At 45.8% G+C, this 25,815-nt stretch overlaps 1 protein-coding gene across 2 annotated transcripts in view; it reads right to left on the reverse strand.

Moving 5' to 3' along the window:
* Positions 1 to 4,668: 4,668 nt before the first annotated feature.
* The window catches only part of NTN4 (netrin 4), a 47,814-nt gene continuing 26,667 nt past the window's right edge, over positions 4,669 to 25,815 (reverse strand). For both annotated transcript variants that reach the window (XM_053978865.1, XM_053978866.1), the window contains exons 4-10: positions 21,791 to 21,917; positions 20,257 to 20,445; positions 13,889 to 14,105; positions 13,096 to 13,208; positions 11,860 to 11,928; positions 10,003 to 10,173; positions 4,669 to 6,383 (exon numbers count right to left, since the gene is read on the reverse strand). In XM_053978865.1, coding sequence (XP_053834840.1) covers positions 6,247 to 6,383; positions 10,003 to 10,173; positions 11,860 to 11,928; positions 13,096 to 13,208; positions 13,889 to 14,105; positions 20,257 to 20,445; positions 21,791 to 21,917 — 1,023 coding nt within the window. In that variant the 3' untranslated portion in view covers positions 4,669 to 6,246. The remainder of the gene's footprint in view (positions 6,384 to 10,002; positions 10,174 to 11,859; positions 11,929 to 13,095; positions 13,209 to 13,888; positions 14,106 to 20,256; positions 20,446 to 21,790; positions 21,918 to 25,815) is intronic.

A 25,815-nucleotide genomic window follows, 5' to 3' on the forward strand; every position in this document is an offset into this window, starting at 1 on the left:
CAGGGTGCTCCTGGGTCTTTTCTGCAGCCCTGGGGGGACTGGGGGATCCTATCCCGACCACCATCTGCCACCAGCACCTCACCTTAAGTGGGGTGAATCTCTCCTTGTTTGTGTATATGAAATAATGTTTTCTGATCTCCTACAGGTGTTACTCAGATACAGCCCAAGCAGAAATTATGCAGCAGATTTGAACACACAGAGATTTCTTAAGTGTTTGAGGTCCAGATGCAAGTTGCACCTGATACAAATCAAGGAAAGCTTGGATGAACAGCAGAGACAGAGAGCAAACATATTTATAAAACTTATACATCTTGAGGTAATAATGTGAGAAGTATCTCCTACTGATCCAGGTAGAGATCATTTGTGGATCTGCCACAGGAATTGCAGTGAGGAATGCCCTTTCCTCCAGGTTGATGGCAGCTGAACGGGTGGTTATTTGATTTTGATCTTTTTTCACCTGTTTGTGTACCTCAGCATGTGTCCTGAGCCTGGAGCTGGGCTGCATTTTGCACCTGCTAGAAGGGGTGTGTATCCATGACCACAGCAATCACTTTGGGGAGATTTCACTAATGTTTCCTTTAGGAAGCAACTTTATTCTTCTCAGCAATTTTCATACAGATCTGAGGGCCTTTTGCCAGCCTTCATTTCCAGATGGCTTAAAAGCCATGTCCTGTGCTAAGTAACTGTATTTAATTTCTATGTATATGTCTGAGACAAGAGGTCAAAGAAAGAAATGCAGTCAATATGAGCAACCTGCCTGGTCAGGGGGAGCTCAGAGACATGAGCAGAGAAAGCACCATCTGGGAAATGAAGAAGTGAGCATGGGGATGCACGTGCACACAACTTCATCTGCACCCACAATCCCCCTAGACCTTTAGTGGCCTTGCAAACTTCTTTGGCATATCTTTTACAGCTGAGAAAGTGTGCAGGTAGTACCTGGAGATACCTGGAACTGCATTTGGCATTGCAACAAAGCTTGGGCATGATGACATTTTTCTGGGCTACAGGACTTGGTTGGGCTTAAGTGTACCCATGAGTGCATCACACCAGTGATACATCACATGTTCAAACAAGCCAGCATTATTTTTGCTCAAAGGACCCCTAAGAGTGATGGAGAAGTGAGGAGATAAGCTAGACACAGAGAGCGGCTCTCCCAATGCCTGCTGCAGCACTTTTGCCTCTTGGCCATGCTAACATTTTCAATATGCCTACAAGTTTCCCATATATAGTGTATTTCCCAGACTTTGAGCCTTGCTGAGGCATCATTGCCTTCCCTTGAAGCAATACAAGGCATTCATGAAGCTTCTGTGCTGAACTGTGGGAAAAGAGCAGCAAGAAACTATGACCCCTGTAAGAGCATGCTTTGGAAACACCATCATCAAAAAATCAACACATCAGCCCAGAAGGCCCACAGACAGCTGATCCCCTCCAGCCTTATCAGAGAGAGAGCTCCTGTGGATGCTGAGGCAGCAGCCACCGGACATTTTTGAGATGTTTATTCTATCCTGTGTTGATATTGAAGTCAATATGATAACTAAAAATAAAGATTTAAAAAAAATACACTGCAGCTATTTGTTCCTGAATTGTTATGTTTACCCATACCAGCCCAGATTTCCATTTAGGCAGGCCTGTAGTCCCAGATGTTCAGTCATTTTCAGCAACATGGTCGTATCCCAGAAGATTTAGCCTGCTGGGGCAACTATATTAAACATGCCTGTAATTTTCCACTGTAACTGGAAGATTGCATTCTTCAAGGGCGAGCAATCACTGACTGGGTGGCCCTGTGCACATGCAAGCAACACACCCCTGAGTCCTCTCCAGCCTCTCACCATGGCAGGAGGGCACAGCACTTCTGTAGCCCAGCAGGGCTTGGTCTGGGCTGAGGAGGCTTCCATCAGTAGGATTTCCTAGGGGAGGGAGCCATGGTGCTGGGGACCCTTGGCCAGCTGCTGCTGGGCCTGCAGGTGGCTTCTCTACCCGCCCTCCTTGCACTCAGAGCCTGTAGGCATGCTTAGTGTCTGTTGATGTGATCCAAAGAGAAAAATGGTCTTTAACTGAATGAAAGCAGATGCTTCATCTAATCACCTCCTGCTTCCTGATGAATGGGCTGGGCAGAGGTACTCATCACAAAGGTCCTGCACAGCTGGGGACACTCACCCTGCTTCCAGGTACTGGTGTAAGGCCACCTCTTAGGGAGGATGTGGGATGGCTCTGAGTACATCCTCCTCCAAGAACCCAGCTTCAGGTTAGGGAAAACTAATGGATAAATCTGTGTGGCTTATTCTGCTTTTTTCCACAGGTAGCAGTGGTGGCAGAGGACAGTGGAGAAAGCCACAGTGGCTTAGTGCTTATTCCTGACAATACTTTTGGCACAGGATTTGCCTCGGAGAGTGCAAGGGGGCATTGAAAACTAGCTGGAGCCAGGTGTTCCCTTCTCTGTGCCAAAGCACCTGCTGAGAGCTCATATGCCAGAGAGTGGAGTGCTCATGTCCACCAGAAGGAGTGAAAGAGGTGTCTGTGAGTGCCTTGGAGGAGTACAGGTTTGGTCGGATGTTGCTGTGCTGGGAGGGCTGTATTGCTGTGGGTAGCCAGGGTCAGTGCTGTGGTGGCAGCTGGTTCCAACACACCGGCCTTACCTCTTCCAGCCAAGCCCAGGTCACCAACACCACTCACTCCTGCAGTGCTGACAGACAACCAGCAGCACAGGGGCTCTGGCAGGCAGCCCCAGCCCCCATCAGTGATCCCTGGCCACTGCTAACATCTGGTCTCCAGCCTTGGAAAAAGGAAGACTCCACCATGCTTCCTTCAGCAGCAGGGAGCTACTTGCTCTTTAGGGGCACGTGAGGCATAAGGACGGCATGAGGATGCTCTAGGGAGAACTGTGGCAGTTGCCATCTTTGGCTCCTGAAAATCCAGCACTCACCTCTTGACAGGAACAACACAATCCAGAAAGGGCAGCCTGGCCTCAGCTTTTCCTGCATCAGTGGGGCAGTTCTGGAAGAAAAGACCCTTCTGTGGGTGCTGTTGCCAACTTTGATTATGACTGGGTTGATTTTTCTGCCATTGATTTTTGTCACACAGAAGGACTGATCAAGGCATTGCTACTCCTGGAATCATCAAGCAACACATCTACTCTTCAGGTGGGCAGAGACTGACATCCTCTTTTCATACACATGACAGAGGGGAGTAAACAGATAAACCAGGCAGGCTGCTTCCATTAACTCACTGGGCTGCAAAGACTTAGTGTCCAAAGAAGCTTTTCTTGCTAAGGAGGGCCTGGCTGGCCATCTTGTGATCTCACATGAAAAGAGGGATAGAAAAGGTCTAGAGGGTAAGTCCTGTGAGGAGTGGCTGAGGGAGCTCGGATTGCTCAGCCTGGAGAGAAGGATGCTCAGGGGAGACCTTTTCTCTCTCTACAACCACCTGAAAGGAGGCAAGACAGTCAAGAGGACACAGTCTCAAGCTGTGCCAGGGGAGGTTCAGGTTGGACATCAGGAAGAATTCCTTCACAGGAAGGATGTTAAACACTGTAATGGGCTCCCCACCCCTGGAGGTTTTCAAGAAACATCTAGACATGGCACTTAGTGCCATGGTCTAGCTGATCAGGTGGTGATTGGTCGAAGCTTGAATTCAATGATATCAGATATCAGATGTCTTTTCCAACCCAACCGATTCTGTGATTCTTTGATATCCAGCTCACCCACTCCTGGTAATGGGACACTTCTTCCAGCCAAAATCCCCTGACAGAAATTTCTCATGGGCAAATTCACCCCTCAGAAGTTAACCCTTTTCCTCCATAAAACCATCAGTGCCCAGCTCCAAGCCTAGGACAGGAGTCAGACAAGATGCCATAGGCAGCACTGCTGACAAAGCCATCCTGATTTCCTACAGTGTTTGAGCTGGCTGGGACAATGGGATCATGCCCTCCAGCTTTCACAAGGTCACATGAATCACCTAGCCATTGCAAATGTATTTTTAGTGGCATTAAAATAAAATGAAGCTAAAGATGTGTCAAGCAGGTAAACACACAGTTTTTAATCAAAACAGAGCTATTGGGGGCTCTTGGTTTCTGAGTGCCTCCATAGGAGAGTCTGTGCCTGCACTCTCCTCCACCAGGGAGATGGGTGCTGCTGCGGTCACTGATTAACCACCCACCTGGGGAGCTGCTGCCCACAATGCAGATTATGTCTTGACCCCCTGGCCACTAATTTCTGATGCTTGACTTCACTCTGCAGTGTTTCTGTAGACCTTTTGCCACAGCACTTCTTTCCCACAGCCTTTTGTTTCCCCTTAGTAGTTTCAAATGTAGGCAACAAACCTTATTTCTGCCATCCCCGACTTGCTTCTTATAAGTACTTGCTCTGCAGCTCAGCCTTCAAGACTGTGTGGAGGCAAGGATCTGGCCAGTTTTGAAAATATTTAGGTACAATTCCCCTTCTTATGAAAAGAGCTTATAAACCTCCCAAAACAAAAGGTGAAATGGGATTTTTGTGAGCAATCCATGCTACTTCGCTTTCTACCACGTGTTGCATTTTACCCCCCAACCAGAGAGGAAAATATCCCCCATGGCAGCTTCTCCTCACCCAGTGCAATCTTTGCTTGTGCTCTTTCGTGCAGGCATGAAGACCCTGCTGCCATTGGCATAAACAGTAACAGGAGAAGAGGATGTTGAAATCATATTATATTTATTACATACATGAGATACAAAAACAAATTACCAAAATAGCATCTTTTCTTTGTGAGTCCACAGGACCTTGAAAGAAAAATACATACTTAAAGTGGATTGGTAGACTAGTGACTTTTCTGGTGTTGTATGTCTTCTTTCCCCTCACAGTCATAAACAAAATACACTCTATGCAATGTGGTTTAAGGATGCTTTACAGAAAGGATATATTTTAGTGCTGAAAACTGCAGTAAACTGTGCTATATTTCATACTGGTGTTAATGAGGAAGTATAATGGCAGTATATATTGCAAACAATAACACAGAAGAAAACAAATAAAATATTCAGTTTTAAATACTAACATAAAAATAAAATAAACTCCAGGCCCACCATGAATTGCTGGGTTGTGATATGTAAATGCAAGTCCTTTCTGTTCTCTGCATCCACTCCTTTTCCTGCAGTAGGATTTTTTCTCCTCTGGCAATTGCATTTTTATCTCAAAGTCTCTTCTCCCCACTCTGTTTGCAAAGTCTTGCTGGAGTCCTGCCCACAGGGTCCAAGTGCTGGTCTGAAGCTGGGACTTCAGTGCAAATACTTTATCTTTCAGATTGCATCCTCAAATATTCTGAGTGGCCAGTGCCAGGCTGGCCATTCCCTTTATACTGTTAACGCTGTCCAACTGCGGGGGGTCCTCAGGAGTGCTTCTGTTTCAGGGAGGTTTTTTTCATGTGCCACCTTCAAATTCTTCTTTCCCCAACACAATTAGACTTCCCGCACCGTGAAGTGGCAGGTAGTAAAGTGCTTTATACAATGAAATATTTACACTAGGGCTAGGTTCATTTTTTAACACTTCAAGGACAAAAGGTCAGAGACACTGCACCCTCTGCAGCTGGCTCTTCTCTGCAGCCATGCAGTGGGTGGAGAGCTGGCCTCTGCCCTGCATCATGCCTGTGCCAAGGCAGAGGGATTCAATTCACTCCAGCAGCTCTCTCCTCAGCAGCATCAGCAGAGAATCTAGCCCTTGAAACCTTCAGCAGGGCAAACAGGTTAAAAGCAAGTGCCACCCAATTCTCTTCCATGAGTGCCATGTCCTAACCTGTAAGGGGGTGTTTCTAAAGAGTGGTTCTCATTGCCACGCTGGTAGCAGCACCTACCCATTGCCTTCCCCACAGCATCCTCTGGGAGCCTCTGGAAGTCACTCAGGATCCACACTAGTGGCACTGGCAGTGTTTTGCTTCTCAGCAGTAGCTCTTCTAGGGTGGCAATTTAGTCTTGGATGATCAGTGGCTTCATGGGAGTTGCTCCAACATTGCACTGGAGCGAGACAAGCTTCCACCACCCTTCCTTTTGTTTCCCTCAACATAACAATGAGCAGGGCTCAGGGTGAGGCCCTGACAAGGAAGCTATAGGCAAGTGAAAGAACATTGGCCAGAAAGGGTTAAATTAGCGCCTATGACTCTGAATGCCTCACTACATGTTTTGGCACTATTTTCTTACATTCCAGTTTTCATGCTAGAGGTCTTCTCTTTGTGGAGGCTGTTGCATTTTGTGCATAAAGAAATGCCCTAGGCAGTTGCACACCTCTAGTTGCAGTCTCTTTTCAAAATCTCCAAGACCTTTCTTCCAAGAGTCGACTTCCACTGATGGACAAAACTTTTCATGTTGACAATGAGTCTGCCTGTTCGGACATCCTCGTGTCCTGCCACAAGATACTCCAAGCCTGCAAACCAGCAAAGTGGTCAGGGACTGCACAGTACCATGCTTAAGAGGCCTATTGAGCTGCAAATTCAGCCTGGATATCTAGTCCCATGCAAAAAAGCACTTACATAAAGAAATATTTGTATATATTGACTCTCACATATTGCTGTATTATCTATAGCTCTATCTGTATCTATGGCAAAATGACGCCTGTGGCTACTTGTCAGAGAGATGCAGTACACAAAACGTGACTTTGTGAGCTTCTAAATAGAAATGAAAGCTGAACTCTGGGGGCAGCAATGCAAGTTTTTACACCTCTTCTGGGAACTGCTATTACCTTCATTTGGCAGCCATCTGCCTCACTTCTCCCTGAATAAATATGGGCCTGGAAATCAGTTCAGTGAATTCAAGGAATGGAACAGTGCAGGACAGTCCAATGCTTGGTATCTTGCTTGGAGTGGCCACTGTCCCCTCAGAGGCAAAGGCATGCCAGACCCCAATGAGAGGCAACACTAAATGTGCTGGCACCAGTGCCCTAGAAGAGCCTGAAGGAGTGGCTGTCACACTGAAAAAAACTGCTAATTTCTGCCTCTGCCAGATGTTTTAGAAACATGACAGCAGACTCTGACAACCTCAACTGGTTGTCCAGAAACAGATAGAAAGGGCTGGAGTGTGTCCCTATAGTGAGTGCCCTGCTGCAGGTCTTCCCTCAGGCATCTGCACTTGACTTTCAGGAGACAACTCAAAAGAGTGCTTGGAACCAGATAACAACTGCTAAACAGGGGGATAGAGCAAAGCCTTTGGCTTGAATTAGCTAAAGAAACACTGCCACAGATCCAAACAGCCTAAGTGGGCCACAAATGTGCCATAAATGGGGATAATAAGGAGGATAATCCCTTTCATGGCAGGAGGAGCTCTCTGCCAGTGTGAGCATGCCACTGCATCACATTTAGGGTACAGCCAGCATTAGACCTCTTCTGTACCCACTCCTTCTTGCACCAGTCTGGGGAGCACAACACACTGGTGCAAACCAGGCATGGGACATGGGCCTTCCTCGGCGCTCTCAGCCATCCCACTCCATCCTGGCTGCAGCTTGTGTTGTCTTGGGCTTCCATTTTGCAGTCCAGAAAAAAGGGAAGGTGCCTCCCAACTTAAAGGTCAAGCAGTATAATTTGCTTTCTACTTTATCTGAGTTTTTGGGCACAAACATCCTCTCTTCTGCCAAGTAAACACAGGATATGTGTGTGGCAGCATTGCCCTTCAAAAGACATTAATTTTGGCCAAGTCAATCTTGCAGTTAAAAATATCACTTTTCAAGGGTTCCCAGATTTATTTCCCTTGAGAGAGAAATATGGTACGCACACACAGAGAGCAAGCAAATATTGCCGTGGTTGCTGACTGTGTCGGGCTTTCTAGATTTTCAATCTGATGCTACAGAACTGAACAATTAAAATGAGTCAAATGACTGAGATGCCACAGGCCAGGACTTGAGGCTGTGCAGTTTGCCCTGGCAGGCTGCTCTCTGCCTCTCTGACTGTGCTTGACAGAGCCATGGAAGGGATGGGCTCCTGTTACCTGGCAAACAGGTGAGACCTTTAAATCTTTCAGCCCAGTGTCCCCCAGAAGCAGAATCTGCCTCTGTGTGTGTGTGTGAGGAGCACAAGGTGTGCAAGGGTGGTGAAAGGGTTCCCTTGTATGAACTTAAGCACATTTTTCACCTGAAAATAGCCTGCAGAGATTTGATAAATGTTTTCAGGGTTTTTTTTTTTTTGCCTTGTCAGAGCCTTTAAGAGCCTACTCTCCTTTTGGTATCCCTTTACTTCTGTAAAATAGTATAATAAAAACACATCTGTCTTACTTTTACCTTTATCTTTGATCTCCTCTATGTTTTTGAAGATGTGATTTCCATTATAGCTGTATGTCAGAAAATTGTTTTATGTCAGTTTGACATTTCATCCAGCTGGTTTTGGTTTATTCACCTGTAGGCCATAAGCTCTTACTGTGATAGAGGGTTGAATCTGCTAATATTGTATAGCAAGCCACTCAGAAATGAATGCGGTAGCTAAAGAAAATAATGAATTAAAAAAATAATCTGGGATCCTTTTTTTCCCTCTTTGACATTATTGAATCTTAAAGATTCACTCAATGGATGTTCTCAAGTTTCCTATTAGCAACAAACATCACAACTTCTTTTCAACATGAAGGCTGAGACTAATTTATACTCATGGGACCAGCAGCTGCATTTCAAAACAATACCAAGCTTTGCAGTATAAATCATGAGAGCTGGCAAGGAAGTAACAAGGGAGTAACACCTGATGTGTCACACACCTGGACTGCCACTAAGGACAGTTGCATCTCCCTCTTTCTGCTGTTGTCTAAGAGACCTCCACTGATTCAGTGATTAATGCTGTCTTTTCAACTGTTGGGGAAAATCAGTGAAGCTCCTCTGAAATTAGTCGAGTGGCAAATCTGGGTGTCAGGTGTGGGGCTGCCCTGCAGGCTCAGTTTTGGACAGCTTCCATTGCATTCCTTCAGGTTCATATTAAGGCAGCTGCATCTGGACTTTCTTGCTTGAGTTTTCATTGCATATGGAAAAATACACCAGCTATAGCTATGTGATTAGTGATTTATGGTGTTCCAGCAATATCCAAAGTCTTACTGCACTTAAACAGTAGAGCCCTACCTAATGCTGCTGGTTCATCTGACCTTTGCACCTGACAAGACTTCCTAGCTACAGCTGTGCTATCACAGCAGCTTGCCTTCAAAACCAGACAGTCACTCCTGAGGACATGAAAGAAGGCTGCAAACACCTCATCAGTGAATAACCTTTCTGCATGACCCAGCCCCACAGACAGCCCTGTACCCCCTAGTTCCTAGTGCTGCACATGAAAGGGATGTCCCAGCACCTACATCAATGCTTCCATTGCCAATTTCCCAGTGGTGCATACACTCATGGAAAGAAAGCCCTTTATTTGAATTAGTTGGTAACTGCTCATTTATCTTGGAGTTGTAAAGAGAGGTGTGTCAGCTGGAGCTTAGTTTTGCTCTGTGGAAGAAACCCCTGAACCTGCATGTCCTTGTCCATGCTGGAGACTGCATGCACTGTTTAGCCACCGTTGCTTATACTCCATTTCAGTGAAAGAAGACAAGAAAAAACTGTGGCGCTCTCCCCTCACTGCATAAGAAAATTTCTTCCAAAACTTGAAGATGTGAGTTTGTGTTACTTTCAAAGAGAAATCTTCCCTTGAGTTTAGATAAGAAATTCAGTAGAGTATCACAACTCAAATTATATTTAAATGTGTTTTTATGGATTAAAATTAGCTTTAGCTTTGAAAGATGTATCATGCAATTGTGGCGTGATGTGCACCTCCCTCCCTCTGAGAACAGAGACTGGTAAAACAGAAAGCCTGTTACTATGCTATGTAAAGAGAACTGTGTGTTTCAAAGTCTATAGGATGAACCAAGTTTTCTCTACGAAATTTCAATTTGATGGAGATTGCTTTGGAATCCAAGTGATGTAACAGACAATAATTTTTAATCAGCGCTGGGCTGCAATCCCAGCTCATTGGTATGAGGGGGTAGAGGGGCATGAAATCTGTGTATATGTGGTGGGGATGTACTGTCCAGGGAGTCAAACTTACCAGGATTGAGGATGGGACAAGTGCAGCCCCTGTTAGTCCAGGATTCAGGGTAGAGTGTCCTCTTGCCTCGGAGGATCTTCAGCTTTGTAGATTTCAAGACTTTCTTGATTTTCACACTGACTTCTGCATGGGAACCTTTGTCATGAGCTGACAAGATCTTTGTCTTGATCACTGGGAACACAGGAATTCAAAACCAGGAATATACAAACTATATACAGGGCTCTTTTTTTTTTTTTTTTTTTTTCTTTTCTTGGTCTAGTGCTGGTGTCTGGGTGAAGCAGTGAGGACAATTGTTTTGTTACAGTGGAGTTGGCCCAGTGCTCCTTGCTGGGGAGCTCAGGATCAGGGCAGCTACTGGGAAGCACGTACATCCCCACACCCATGGGCAGAAATACTGCCAGCTGTTTTGGCCATGGCCCCTGGAACTGCCATGAGAGTGTGAGGTCACATTTTCCCCCAGAGTTCAGCAAACCCTTTGTGTTCCTTATCTCTTTTGGAAATCAATTGGATTTAGGGATGGACCTGGAGGCTTTGCTGGCCTCAGCCTCATCTCACACTGGTGCCAGTCCTGCTGCTTTGCAGAGCTGCCAAATCCAAATTCAGTGGAGGAGAATGAGACATTGGAGGGGACCGGAGCAAATCAGGGAGTATTTTGAGCTCACTCATACCCACATTTCCAGCACCTGATGTTCCACTGCTGAGCCCCTGTGTGGTGGAGGCTCAGGGCTCAGTTCCTCCACCTGACCTGTACTGGTAGGTATCCCCATATGGTGGTGCTTTATTCAGCACTCACGTTGGGAAGCTCAGGGCAGCCTCTCACAGTGTGACCTCCTGGAGCTCATGACGAGCCCCGTAATGCATCTGTCTCTCTAGTTTAGCTGATACCTTCACATGTTGACTGATGAAAGCTGGGGAAGCCTGAGTGCACTTTAGATAAGATTTATGAACTTGGAAGTTTTGTGACTTTTTTTTTTTCAGTTTCTTATCTTTTGCAAGATTAAACACAGTTACTATCGTGGCTGGGAAGCAAAACAGAGCAGAATCAAATTTTTTCCTAATATCGCTAATCCAGGGCTACATTTCAACAACTGGAAACCCCTTGAACTCCACTTCATGGGCTGCTCTGCAGCCTGCAGAGGTATGGGCTATCTCTCTGTGCATTTTCTACTTCAGTGTGAGACGAATCAGGTGCAAGAGACCCCTGCAAGAGATTCCTTGTGAAGGAAGGGAGTGCTGCACAGAGCATTCCTTGCTCTGCCACAGTATGAAGGAGGCAGTTCATTGACACACACCGGGGAGGTCTTGGGAAACAGAGTGCCTCTTCTCATTCATTTAAGTCCAAGAGACACATAGACAATATACATCATCCCATTGCAATAGCTGAACTTTGTTGACAGTTGGAGTTCCCAGTAGCTGCCGGAATTGTTTTATCCATGGAGTGGTGATCACAGTCCCTCTTTACATTCCGGATCATTCAGACACAGTCATTTCTAGACTCTGATTAGGGTACCTTGTCTACAGACACCGTTTCAGTGACCCATTTTGGGTAACAGTGGTTTATAGTTTGTCTTGGACCTAGACAACCTCCCAGGGACCTTTCCAGCTCTTGTCCTCCCATGATTTCTGTACCAGGGTGTTTTGATAGCAAGAGAGATGGGTGACAGAACAAGATGCTTCACCCACCTTGACTTAGAAACATGATACCTGTACATTTTGGCTGAAGATCTGCCTTTAGACTAAGTATCCCGTGGGTTTGCCAGGATGGAGTGGTGCACGCACAGCAACTCTCATGTTTTATATACACTTTTGCACTACCTTGCAGTACCTTCCTTTACAGCCCCCTCACCCACAACTCACCATAAGTGTACTTCATCCCGCAGAAGACCTTGGGATTCCCTAAAACTTGCTCTTTACATTCGCATTTACCTGGGGAAAAAGAAGGAAGTAAATGGCTATGAATTGTGCTTAAAAGACAGGAGCATTTGCAGGCAGAGCCCAGGAACTGCCAGAGGTTTTTCAAGTGGTCCACAAGCCTCATGCAAAAAAAAAAAGGAATTTGCAACTGTTTTCAGATTGAGAGTGAATACAGACTCTTAGTCCAAGGGCAATTACTCCTTGTTTACAATTAGAAGAGAAGGAAAACAAAGGCCTTATTATTTTGCCTTGGGATGCAAATAACATGCGTATCTTTCCCTGTGGTATTTTCCACACCGTAATGTACCAGACAAAATTTTAAAAGGAAATGTTGCAGAGGTTAAGGCAGATTAATGACTTCCGTGATCTTAGAACAAAGAATAACATGATATACTTATTTACGTTTAAAATGAAGTCGCCTTGACAAATGATGGAGCTTTCCCCTCAATTAACTCAATTATTGTATCTTCGAGATGTTATCAAGCCTCTCTCTGAAAAATGGAGGAAATGACGCTTGCCTGCTTGCATGCAGCAGCTGCAAGGGAGGAGAGCTTGATGCTGCCCCACTGGGCCAGCCTGCCTTGCACCAACCTTCATTAGGCACCCACCTCCCCCAGGCTGGGAACACGGGAGGGAAATAACTTCTCCAGCTGCATGCTAGACCATCTCAAATCACATCATAAGCAGCAAGCGATGCCAAAATTGTTGTGGGTATCGGGGAAATAAATTCTGAGTTAGAAATCCCCTAACTGCCAGTGAAGTGGCAAACCCCACCCTTTACATAAAGTTGCTGGTTTGTTGAGTTTGAGGGAATATAAGGATACCTTTAAAACATGATGGTCAAGTAAAACATGATGGCACTCAGCCTTGAAATTCAGAGCTGGGACTGCAAATTCTTGCCTTACAACTGCTAAATGCTGGGTACAGGCATTCAGCATGGAGCATCTGTCGAATGGGTTTGCACATCCTTGCATTGATGGGATGAGCCATGAGGCTCCTCTGGCTCTCGGAGGGCAAGGAGGTGGTCACAAGGACATTCCTCCACATGTTAGTGGGGGAATGTCCATTCCCCCCTGCAACTGCCAGGGTGCTAACTACAAGTCAGTGCAGAAGACTAGGTCTGCAGTGGCTGCTGATGGGAGGGATTGGGCAGGTGGAACAGGAAAGCCACAGTCCTACCAGAGTGCCGGAGTGCTGAGAAGCCCTGCTCATCCTCCCAGCCCCAGGTGGGCTCGCTCTCGTTGAGCACTGCCTGGAAAGGAGGTGCTTCATTGTGCCAGGAAACATCTGAGCTGTTGAGGGGAAAGGGAGATGATCAACCTTCTTCCAGGAGCCAGTGGAAAGCAGGGCCACTACCAGCCCATCCTCTAGACAAAATGTGACTGCATGTCTTGATGATGGTTAAATGCAAGAGGCGGTTTTGGAAGGTGAAGAGGTTGAGTGTTGTCAGAGAGGATCACGGATCCATTTTGGGTTTAAAATACATTGTAGGGATTTATATACCACAAATATCTTCAGACTGGTAAAAAAAGCTACGTGTCAGATTTGGAGAGTGGGGTATTATTAAAATGTGATGTTTTCTAAAAGTCAGAGCTCGACTCCAAGCCACAGTCAACATAAGCTGAGTTACAACAGCAAAATTAAGCCTTCAATCTCATTCAGATGTCCCTGAGGCTCAGATTTTGCTTGTGGAGAGGAAACAATTGTGAAGGTTATGGAAAACACCTGATACATCAACACAAGCACTGAGAGCAAAAATTCCAACGTTGCTGGTGCCCTGCCACGCTGTGCCAGGTACCCAAGGGAACTACAGCCTCAGCTCCCGCTCTATGCCCACCTCTTGGCCATACCAAACCCATACCAAGCCCCAAGTATTTTACATAATGGATGCTTTTCAGCCTGCTTGCCATGTGCAAATAGAGCCTTCCCTGGAACTGAGATCACAGAGATGGGGTGAGACCCCCCAGCTCACCTGCTGCTGTGGCAGTCACCAGTGTGGGGGTCGCAGCTGCGGGCGCAGTCGCAGGGGCGGCAGCCGTAGGGCCCGAAGCCCCAGTAGCCGGGGAGGCAGTGGTCACAGCGGGGCCCTGCCACGCCGGGCTTGCAGGGGCAGTCCCCGGTGCTGGGGTCACAGAAGGTGCCGGGGCCCAGGGGGAGCACAGCCGATCCCACGGGGTGGCAGGAGCAAGCTGCAGGGGAGGGACACCGTGAGGGACAGAGCATCTGTGAGTGCACAACCTCTGCATCACAAAGGTGCAGGAGATGCCTGCAAAACCACCTCTCTGCTGAGGGACACCTCCGGGGTTTCTGGGCTTTTTTATCCCTCACCCATACAAATCTGAGCAGAGTCTCCCTTTGGAATCTGTAAAATTTTAAGTTTTATGAGCTAGTTTTTAATTAGTCAACCTACCCTGGTGTCATGTTATGTTTTGCCAAACAGGCCTTTATTACTTTCCTTGTAGCATCTGGATTCTAACCCAGCCGAGTACCCAGGGATGTGCCTGCCTCACTGTGATCTTAAAGCAGCTGCGGGTGCTTCATTGCAGAAGTGAATCAGAGCATAATTGCTTTTTAAAATAATAACAACTTTCTTGCATCCAGGAGGTTAAAAAACCCGTCAGAACAGTCATTTTAATTAAAGTGAAAGCTGAGCAAAATGTGCCTGTCTCTGTCTGATTTTTAAAGCCATCAATTAAAAACATTAGGAAAAAAGAATGAGGAAACTGACAGCTCAGAGATAGGCTTTTGCATATTCTCCAGGACACGGGTTTGCAGAGTGCACGTCAGAAATGCCAGCTGCTCTCTTTTCTCCCTCACAGCCCCTTGCATCAGAACAATGCACTACAATTGTGCTGGGACGTACTGGGCTCTCAGAAAAGATGCTATATAATAGGTGGTGTAAAGTTTTCCTTACCTACTCCTTAGTTTTTTTTTTTTTTTTTTACACAGACATAATGTCTGTTACAGGGCTACTTTCCCCCATAGAACAGAAATACAGTTATCAAAAGCATGAGCCAAACCTCTGACCATGTGGCCAGAGGTCAGCAGGTGATGCTGTGGCCTGCAGGACCAGGACTGGGTGACCTGTGCTCTTCTTGCCTCAGTGTTTGCTTCTCTGACCAGGACATGGTACAGTCAGCCTTACACTTTATGGCAAAAAATTCCCTGCCTTTGCCCAAAGCATCATTTACATAAAATTGAGTTTCCTGAGTAAATTATACTGGTAGGGAATATTTTCACTAAATTGTAATACCAGTCTTTCTATTTTGCAACTCTGAAGGCAATAGAGCAGGAAAGCCATTACAGGCAACATATTTCTTTCTCTTAAAATACTTATTGCTGCACATATACATTTAATTGTGCTCTGACAACATTTTTGTGGTTTCAGGAATCTGACATACCTGGAGTATAGTTTCAAAATATTAAAGATAGATTAATATTGGCAGTTAACTTGGAGGCGACTATGATTCCAACATCTTTGCCAAAGTAATCCCCAAATTTTCCCCACCCTTTTCACTTGCAAACAAATATAATTATATAAAATTAAAAGATTAGAAAGCCTCTCCACAAACTGCGTAAGTAGCTGCAGGCAGTGAACTCTGGTACCTTTAATAGCATAGTTTTCAACAGCGTGCACTGAGACTTGCATACCTTTCTCCTGAAGTCTGTGAAGTGTTTTACACCTGATACATACAGCCAAATGCTCTATTTTCCTACTAGATGAGGAGGGTATTTCTGGCATTCCTCAGGCCCTTCAGGGGAAATATCAGGGACTTAAGGCTCTTCTATTCTCCTCCAGTTAATGAGATAAACCCACTGCTCAGCCAGAGATTTGGTCCTGTTTTGGTCAGATTTCAGCTGAATTTTACATACAGCCCCATTGAGGTTGGAGTTTTTCTGTTTTAGACAATTCTTTTACACACTTTTTTCCCCTTAATATAAAATTTAACATCAGTGGCAACACTATGGTGAAGCAACAATATTAAATTTACAAAAGTTGTTATGAAAAAGAGCAGCAAACTCATAGGCAATTAAAAAAACAACTAAAAATGAGAAAGTATCTGGCTATACTTTTTAATAAAAGCCACAAAGAGATGTGTTGTAAAGCCTGGTAATTTCTAACAGGCCTGAATATCCACTTCCATGGATCCCATCCTTCCTGGCTGCTCCTCAATGAGCCACCAAGGTGTCAACCTGCTTTCCAATGGTGGCTGGCAAATTGAAGGTTTTTGCTCTTGGATTGTGAATGAAGGCCAAGATGACACTAAAGGGCATTAATCTGAATGGTTTGTGTGGCAAGGTTTCAACACATTAAATGTTTGTGATGGGCTACAGTGGGAACTTGCTGAGCAATGCAGACATAAAGTGAAGCCCATCGCTATGCACCAAGCGCAGAAATGAGGCTCTAGAGCTCAGATGTGAGCGTGTTGTACCACATTCAAAAGAAATGCATGGAAATAGGATGGAGTGCTTCCATACTATGGCAAGGGCAGGAAGGAAAAGATTGCAGGACTGGTTATACAATGTTTGAAAGCTGGAGCTATTGGTCCCTCATGGGCAGCTGTGCTGTGTTGGTTTTAGACCCCATTTTCCTCTTTCCGCACAATCTGCACCTCACTGTAGCACAGGTAAGGAGACCCACATCCACGAAAGTGAGAGGAGCAGCTGAGCAGCAGAAAAAGTAGCTACAGACAGTGTTGGATGGCATTTCATTGTGGATACACAGGTGCAGAGTGTAAGACTCAGTGAGAGGCTTCTGCACAATGCCTGTCTCATGCGCCGTGGCCGCTTCACCAGAGAGGCTGGGAATCTCCACAGCCAAGGGAGCTCCTGCAAGAGAAGGAATGGCTGGGCCCTAGCCTTGGTTCAAGAGAAACTTTCCACAAGCTTGATCCTTTTGCTTTCTTTTTGATTTGTAAGCATCATTGCTAAAAATGCCAATTTACCAGCCAGTACTACATAGCAGTATTCTGCATGTGACTTTCATACACATATGAATTAACAGCTGCCTGTCCTGGCACTGCATGTGCTGACTGAGATGGAAAATCAGTGAGTGGGATGCCAGCAGAACTGGATTTCCCTGCCCTGAATTGGTGATACTGTTGTGGTTTCCTCGGCTGCCAGCTAACCTTTGGAAATCACAAATATTTACCCTCAAAACCCTACAGTTGAAAATCAAAATAAACTTGGCAATTATAAAACTCAGTTTTATTGTCTGCAATTGCACTGTAGCTGAGGCTTAAAAACTCATGAGGATGGAAAGAAAAGGACTCATAGGTATAACAGGGGGAAAGAGTCATCAGATTGGTGTTTTAAACACCAGAATATTTCATTTTATCAGGTACACGCCTACTCCTGAGCAAATATTATATACACTCTTTGCCTACAAGAATCTTTAAAGTATCCTTAAAGATTATGGCTTAACAACTCCTTTATTTACTTTGACCTAGGTATTTTTAAATTTTCAATGGTTGAATAATAATGGTGTCTTGAGCCAGAAACAAGCAGGCAATGCCATGGCCTTCCCAAGAAAGAATAATAGGGCTCCACACACATCCCTTGTTATTGCAGACCATGCTATGGTGCTTGGAAATGTTCCAGGCATAGGCTGTAATTGATCTTATATAATTCAATTTAACAGTCATTAGTAATTTTCTACGGCCCTGCAGCTGCCATCTCCTCTGTGAGATGTTGAGTCCCTGGGTGCAGGGAGCATTCCCAGCAGCAGGAGACCAGAACTGTAGAGGTGAAAGGGTCTTAGGGAGGAGTGCATTTGTGAGAGTTTGAAAAGCCCAGAGAGAAATGATCTGGGAGTTTGTAGTAACAGGGTCTCTGAAAAGAAAGCATTCAGATAATCCCTACATTTGTGGAATTCAGTTTGTGCTAGGAAAAGTTGTCTTCCTCAGATACTTGAGGAAGTATCATGCTCTGCAAGTCATAAATGAAGAAAAAAAAGAGTGATGAAGTAGAGGTACGTAATGCAGAACGTAAATAAATGTAAACTTTTTCTCACTATACTCAAGAGTATCTTTCTGTTCTTTTTATATATATGTTATCTTTGGCTTTTAAATACCAGAGTTCATGAATATCTAGTGTTCCATAAAGCTGGATTGTTGCAATAAAGAGTAATGGAAGCAGACTTTTTTTTTTTAAATGTGGAAAGTGGAATGCCATGGGCCAGTGATTCAGAGATGAATGCAGAAAGCCAAGAGAACCAAGCACTGGCATATGTTGACAAAAAACCCCATTAATCATCTAATATCCACAGCTTTCTCTGGCCCATAAAGGTGGGGAGAAACCTTTTATTCAAGAACCCTGAAACTTGGCTAACATATAGTTAATGATGTGATGTACTGCCTGACTTCATTAACAATGGTCTAACTTGCACACAGGCACATGCTCAGGGCTGGCAGTCTTGTTCTTGAGCAGGGGCTGCTTTGCAGCAATATGTCCTGAGACTTCTTGTTTCCATCTGGCTTTGCAAAGAAGGGGGCTCTGTGCTGGTCAGCCCAGGAGGTGCCATTTGACTTCTTCTTGGACCCTGCAAACAGCCACAGATTATGGACTGGGCAGTCTGGCACAAGGACAAGCCTATGAGTCCCTCATGAAACTCTACCCCCTCAATGGACTGAATGAGGTGACAAAGGAGGTAGAGCCAATTTTACTGCTTCCAAAGTGAGGGGTGGTGTCTTTAGGTGTCCAGAAAACCACACTCAGCTCAGGGCCAAAGCTTCACTTATCTTCAAAGACCTCAGAAAAGTGCATAATCTTCCCTGATGGGAGCTGGCATGTAAAGAATATCAGGAATTACAACCCTAGCAAAGGTACCAGAAGCACAATACAATGGTGTTTCAGAACTTGAGGGTCCCATGTAGCATTCATTTCAATCTTCTGTCCTGCATTATCTACCAGCAGTCAACTAATACTATTTGTTCTTTTTTAAATCAGCAAGGATGAATCCATGAGTTAGAAAAAACCATATAACCTCCACTCTGGGTGTAAATGCAAGACTTAAGCCTGTTTTTTCCTAATGAGACTCCAAAACAAAAGTTCATTGCCTAAGTTCTGGCTATAATTAAGGAGGGAAAGTATCTGATGTTACAGAGGAGACTTAGAACTTTGATATATACAAGTAGGTAATGAAACTTTTTAAAGTCATTAAAATCACTGTTAAAAAAAATCATTGTGTACATAATACAGCAGTGAAGTAATTATTTACACAAGCAATGAACTGTGGTCAATTCTGTTTCCATGAAGAGAACTAGGGCTGTAAAACAGGCAGTTCAGCTGTTGCTGCCCCTCCTTGCAATGAGTGAAAGGTGGAGAGGAGGAGGACCTCTGCAACAGACTGGTGGGGCTGCCAGGAATCTCATGAGGATTATGTGCAGCAAAGGAACAGGACAAAAGCAGCTGTTCCCTGCCAGACCTCGATGAACAACTGAAACCTCACACATCCTCCCAGCCTGGGGTGCAGCTCCCCACCGCAGGAGGGTTCCTTCTTCCTTTACACTCAGGTACTTCTCCTTGAGAGGAGAGAGATGTGCTCAGTGTCACTTCAAAAGACACAGGCAGGGTGTCAGTTGGATTTCATTCTGTCACTTGTGAAGGTCCCCCTCATAGTAAGTGAGTCAGGGAGGAGAAATGTGGTGAAGCTGGTGGGTGGCTGTAGACTCAGAGAGGAGGGCATGCCTGCACCCTGGATTTAGCTGACCAGTATAAAGTTCTCAGCATAATTTGGGGATCTGGAGTCCCCCATGGTGAGTCACCATCCTCACAGTGGTCCCTGGGGAGTGTGACTTTTGGATTGCTTCATTGCTTGGGAAAGATTTAATTTCACATGTGCCCGAATCATTGCTTTTAGTCTTGCCTCCTCAGTGTCCCACCTTCTGGAATATCAGTTAACTTGTGTTCCTTCCATACCCACCTGCTGCTGCTGCAAACACGAACTGGTGGGCGATGCTATTTATCAGCTGCACCCCTGCTGGCTGAGGAACCCGATTCTGAGGTTGCAACAATCGCCAAACAAGGAGAACATGAAAACAAGATGCAGCTTTTCCTCTCCAAAAATAGCAATGGGAGAAAGTAAATGAATCATCTCTCTTCCCCTGCCCTCAGGCTACAGGGATCCTTGGGACAGATTTGTCAACAGCATCTGCAGACTTTCACCCTGCAAACATCATCACTGTTTTTTGCAAATAGTATCACAAAGAGGATTCAAAGAGCTCCCTGTCCTTCACTGAAGCAAGAAGATTGCTCCAAGGAGGGGCAAGAAGATCTCACCTTTTGTTTGACACTTTCCCACCTGAGAAGCCCTTCACTAGTAGGTGGTCCCTGACTTACGTTTGCAGGCGTCGGGGGCAGAGAAGGGCTTCCTGAGGTCGCGGTAGAAGCCCAGCTTGCAGCGCTGGCAGTGCTGCCCTTCCGTGTTGTGCTGACAGTTGTCACAGACGCCGCCACTGCGATTGCCCGACGCCAGCCATGCATCCATGTCAAAATGACAAGTGTCGGCGTGCCCATTACACTTGCATGCTGAGGCAAAGCCAAAGGGAACAGAAAGGCTCATTAAGGCAGTGAAAGATACTGGTTTATACTGGTTTATAGAAAAGAGACACAAAAACTCAAAACTACATTTCAGAATGGGGACTTGACCTATGAACCTGTTATCCATTCAAATGCATGAAGTATCACTACATTTTCATCTACACTTCCCAGCCTCTGGAGATAATATTAAAAAACCAGTATTTTCTTTAACTCTTTTATTTCCACTACAGGTTTTCCAGTACCACAGGTGGTCAGGCCAGAACAGAGAGACCCACATTCACTGGTCCTGCTGAGGAAGGATCTTTCCCTCTCAGCTTTAGAAATCAGCACTGCCCTATACAACATCTGCCATGAGGGTGCTGCCATGTTCCCTGCAGCTGAGGTAGGAAAAAGGCAGGTGGAGGAGAGGTGTGTGAGAGAGTACAAGCATCCTCCTTACCCTGTGCTGCCAGTGGAGGAAGTCTGCATGCCCACACAACTGAAGTCAAGGGTCAAGTGAGATCTATTCCAATGCCTGCTCATCAAATGCTGCTGGTGTAAGTAGGAATTCACTGTCATTCCCTCAGGGATCATCCATACTGCAGTGAGCATGACCATAGCTCACATAGGCAGGTTGATGGTTACCTATGTATGGACAGTATTGTAGCCAGGGCAGGATGTATCCATACATGGCTACAAATGGCAACTCAGCAGGCCTGCAAGCCTTCCTGGGGTGATGTGTGGATAGTCCTCAGCACCCTTCTGGCTAGACTGCTGCTCTTACTGAAGCAGATGGCCCCATGACCTCTGCATTCCCCTGCTAGTAGCACTCTCCCTAAGCATCCTCCCTGGCACTGCAGAGCTGATCTTCAAACCTCCAGAGCCCATGGCTCCTCCTGCCCTCAGTGCCCAGGGGTGAGCAGAGCCCACATCCAGCAGCAGAAAGTCATACTTCCTGCAAATGTGTTTGTCAGTGGTGTCCATGGAGAGGAGAAATCTGGCCCCTTGTCACCTCCAAGGTACTCTGGTAGGCTGCAGTCTGCCCACAGCAGCAGACCTTACTGCAGTAGATGCACTTAGGTCCCAGAGAAAGGCCAAACCAACAGACATCATAGTCTCATGAGGACTGCCAAGTGAGGGGCTGCACAAACAGGGCTGTCCTTGCCACACAAACACGTGGTGGGTGCTGGGCAGGGGTGTGGCAGTGCCTCTTCACTCACTGAGCTGCTTGGAAAGCACCTGCCCACCACCTCAGGATGTGCTGCCTCTCAGACACACGGGAGGAATGCACGCATGGAGGAAGCATTTCACTCTGGCAGAGGATCTGGAGACACCGTTCCTAATGGCTACTTACACTGACACTCCTTGGGGGCTCCGGTTTTGCCATCGGCAGCCTGCCAAGGCTGGTCATTGTAGAGCGGGGCGCAGTGCTGGCAGTGGGACCCTGCAGTGTTGTGCTTGCACATGCATTTCCCATGGACCTAGTAAGGGAAAGAGAGCAAGGATCACCCACAGCAAAGGCCAGAGTCTCCAGGGCTCAAGCAATGCCCACACACAGGAAATAGCATGCAAGCTACACACTCTTGCATTGCCTAGAAGGAGGGATATAGCATCGTGTCCAGTTCAGCCAAGGGCAAATATTCTGTAGTTATACTTTCAGTTAGGTTAGTATGTGTAGATCTGCATGTCATGGTATTGTATAATCTTACCTTTTTTTTTTTTTTTCTTTTAAGATCCAAAAGGGTCTTTAGCCATTTCCAGATGCAGTATGAATTTCCAGAAGAGATTAAAAAATGCTGGGATTCAAGGTGTCCTTGGGAAATACTGTAAAACCTTTCTCTTTTTCTCTCTCATAAACATGAATACACCTTTGCAGTACTGCAGGAATAGCACCTACAATCTCAGCACCCAGCTCTGTGCACCCAGCTATCTCCAGCACAAATAAGTATGAGAAAAAAGAAAATCAACTTCCTAAAACATAAGTATCTACACATCCTAGGCAGAATTTTTGCCTCACAAAGGAAGAATCAAGGATAGCACAAGGCCTGTAACTGACTATACTCGGACATGTTCATGACAGATAATTTAAGAGCTAGACAGCCCAGTGTAAGGGGGTAATTAGAGATGAAAAGCCAGCACAGCACACTTGCTGCCAGCTGCCCTGTCAGTTGCTGGCATTACTCACCCTGTTGGCAAATGCAAAGAAAACAGGATGTAGCCAGAGGGCACGAGCAGCCGGCAGTGCTTGGATGCAACAAGATCAAGCTCTGCAGCAGCATGGCTCTGCTGGCAACACTGAAGGCCCTGCCTTTTCCCATGGAGCATGGCGGGTAGCTACTTACTGTAGCTATTTTATTATGTGCCTTTTGATATGCAGCTTTACTCTGCTCCACATTTTGCTTTTAAAAGCGGGGTTCAGCTTCTCCTGCTGCTCATGATCGAGCCAGGGGCCTCAGTCTGCCCTGCCAGCGTGGCCCAGTGCTCATGCCACAAGCTGGCCGTAAAACCACCGGAGCTGCACCAGCTGCCGGCTGCTTTTGGCATCGAGAGGAGCACAGGGTGGTTGGGGTGCCTGGTGATCCAGCCTGGAGCTGAGGCATGGCTTTAACTGCTACTGGAAAATGCTGCCTTCCACAGAGTTTAGCTTGTGGTTTTACAAGTGTGTTGTTCCTAACTGCATGACTTGCTGTCAAGACTGCCACACAAAAAGGCTCCTGTGAAAAGCCTGAACAGTAAATAAAACAGAAGAGGATCTTGAACACGCTGTAAACAGCTCCTGCTTATTACATAGGTGCACACACACACCACACGCACTCCTGGCTTATGATGACTTTCTGATTTATTCATTTGTAATGAATAGATTTCAGCTGCTATCTCACAGGAGTCAAATGTAACCAGTACAGATAAAATTTCAAAACTGACCTGGAAAGTCCTTCCAAGAAATAAAAATAGCAACATTTTTCAAAAACTTCTTGAATTCATTCCTGCCCTATGAAAATGTCAGATCATCCAAAAAATACAGAACAGGAACTGGGCTTTGTAAGCAATGGATAGGTACAGATGGAGTCAGAATGCAGAAGCATCTAAGCTAACATTGTTTTCTGTGCTATCTGGCCTCATCACAGGTATTAGTTGGTCTCACTGCAGATACTACTTGATCTGTCTGGCTTACCGTATTGATATAAGCTTAAATGTGTGCTAATGTTTGAAAGGAATGAGAAGTAAATATAGAAAAGAAACAGCATATATTTAGTATATTTAGTTCTCAAAGTGTGTCTTGTGTTTTCATATTTTCATTTTTGCTACCACCAACAAAATGTTCTTCAAGCTCTCAGATACCTCCCTTTCCTAAATTACCACCTGTCAATAAATTACTCTCTCTCATATTTTTTAGGCAAGGTCCACACACAAACCAGTGTTACAGAATCTCTTCACACACATTTAAATGTATACACACCTGCATGGAAACAGAAGATGACTAAACTTATACTGGTCATCTTCTGGTGGTTTTGATGGTGTCCTAACTCTTTGATGCCACTTTTGGTAGGAGTTTCTTGCAAGCCCTTTGGCCATTGAGTGGCTGGGGCTAGACATGTTGTACTAGCCTGAAACACATCTGTGGCCAGAGACATCCTCCAGAAACCCTTCCTCACAGGACTGTCCCAGCTGTAAGGGTAGAGGGACCCACCAGCCCCAGGACATACATGATCAGGAAGGGAAGGTGACCGGAAGGAGTCAGAGGGTGCCATGGTCAAAACCAGGGGGTCCTTTGGTGCTTTTGCAATCATCATGCCAAAGTGAGAAGGACATGGGAGAAGAATTGCAAACAGAAATTGTCTCAGACATGGGGACACTTGGGATTACTGTGGGGATGTGTGCTTCTCTTTTCTGTCCCCACAGCCTGTAGTCTCACCCTCCAAATTCAGCTTGCTCCTTGCCAAAGCCACACAAAGAATCAGTGGGGACCCAATCAATCATCCGGAGGCTGCTCAGTGTTAATAATCCAAAAACTCATCTGAAACTCAGCAGCACCTCAGAAACCCTCAAAGGATTAAGCATACCAAGACATCAGCAGAGAGCAAGGCAAAATGCCCCACCAAGGAGCATGCATGGTTCTAAAGAGCAAGAGCTTGTATTTTCTGTACAGTAATATACAAGTACAGTATAATACAGCATGCTGTATTGCTGAAATAAAGGAAGGTGGGTGAAAATAAAACAGAATAGGATGGGTATGCCAAGAATCTGCTGTCCCACCATTAATTTGGCATGCAGAGCTAATAAGTAAACCACTGAATAGCTGTGCACCAACATATTAATATTAATCTTTATGTGAACTCTAAGGAAAGAGGCTGTATATAATTAAAAAACTGTTGCGGCAATGGAAGACTTGTGGTCTCTCACGCTGTGGCAAGGACAGCTGCAAAAGATCCAAGTTGGAGATGATGCAAATCAAGCCAGCTGGTGTTTATCTAGATAGACTCAGAGGCAGAGCATGGCATGACACTCCTGGTATTGATTGCTTATAAACGTGCCATGCACCTGGGTGAAAGGAAAAATATGGTCTGGCTGAAAAGCTTAAAAAATCACAGAGCAGCACGATTCTGCCATCTGCGCAAAGGCGAGCACAGGACCAGCACAGAGGCCTGTGGGCTTGGGCTCCTGCCTGATTCAGGGGGTGCTGTCCAGCTGGACCAGGAGGAACATGTTCCCCATTCTTATCATAAGGGTATAACTGCCTTGCAGTTTCCTTTCCTCGGGGTTTATCAAACCCAGCCTCCACCAGCTGCTCCCTCCCAAGTGCAGATCGCCCTGTGGATCCCACTGCCCTCTGCTTGCCTGGGCAGGGCCCAGCATGGCTGCTCAGTAGCCCAGCCTGCAATGCACACTTAACTTTGCAAACCTGTGTGGCCCTGCTCGCTGCAGGGCTGGGGACTTGTAATCTCAGTGGGATTCATGTTTGGGTGAACGCCTGCAGAGGTATGGGATGCAATGGCCTGGCTGACCCTGCTTCTGTATCAGAAGCAGCCACCCAGACCCCAATCTTTGGGAGTAAGCTTTGGAAAAGGCAGCAGGTTTCCCAATTCCGATGCTGCCGTGACTTTACAGCACTGCTACTTAAATGGGCTGAGAAAACTTTGCCTCCCAAGGTCCCTTCAGGTTTTGTGGTGGCACCAACCCCTCTCAGACAGGCAGAGCATGGGTTGCAGACCTACTAAGGAAGAAGCTAAAGAGCTAAAGGGGCAGTCAAACCAAGGGAGCAGAGGGAAACAGAGTCTTTAACAGCTTGCTTCTCAGTGCAACCATTTGATTAGTACCTTCTTTTCTATATTCCTTTTTCACAGAAGTTTAATGAAAAGTCACACCTAAGTGATTCAAAAA

Source organism: Vidua macroura, chromosome 5 (assembly GCF_024509145.1).
Source record: "Vidua macroura isolate BioBank_ID:100142 chromosome 5, ASM2450914v1, whole genome shotgun sequence".
Taxonomy (NCBI): domain Eukaryota; kingdom Metazoa; phylum Chordata; class Aves; order Passeriformes; family Viduidae; genus Vidua; species Vidua macroura.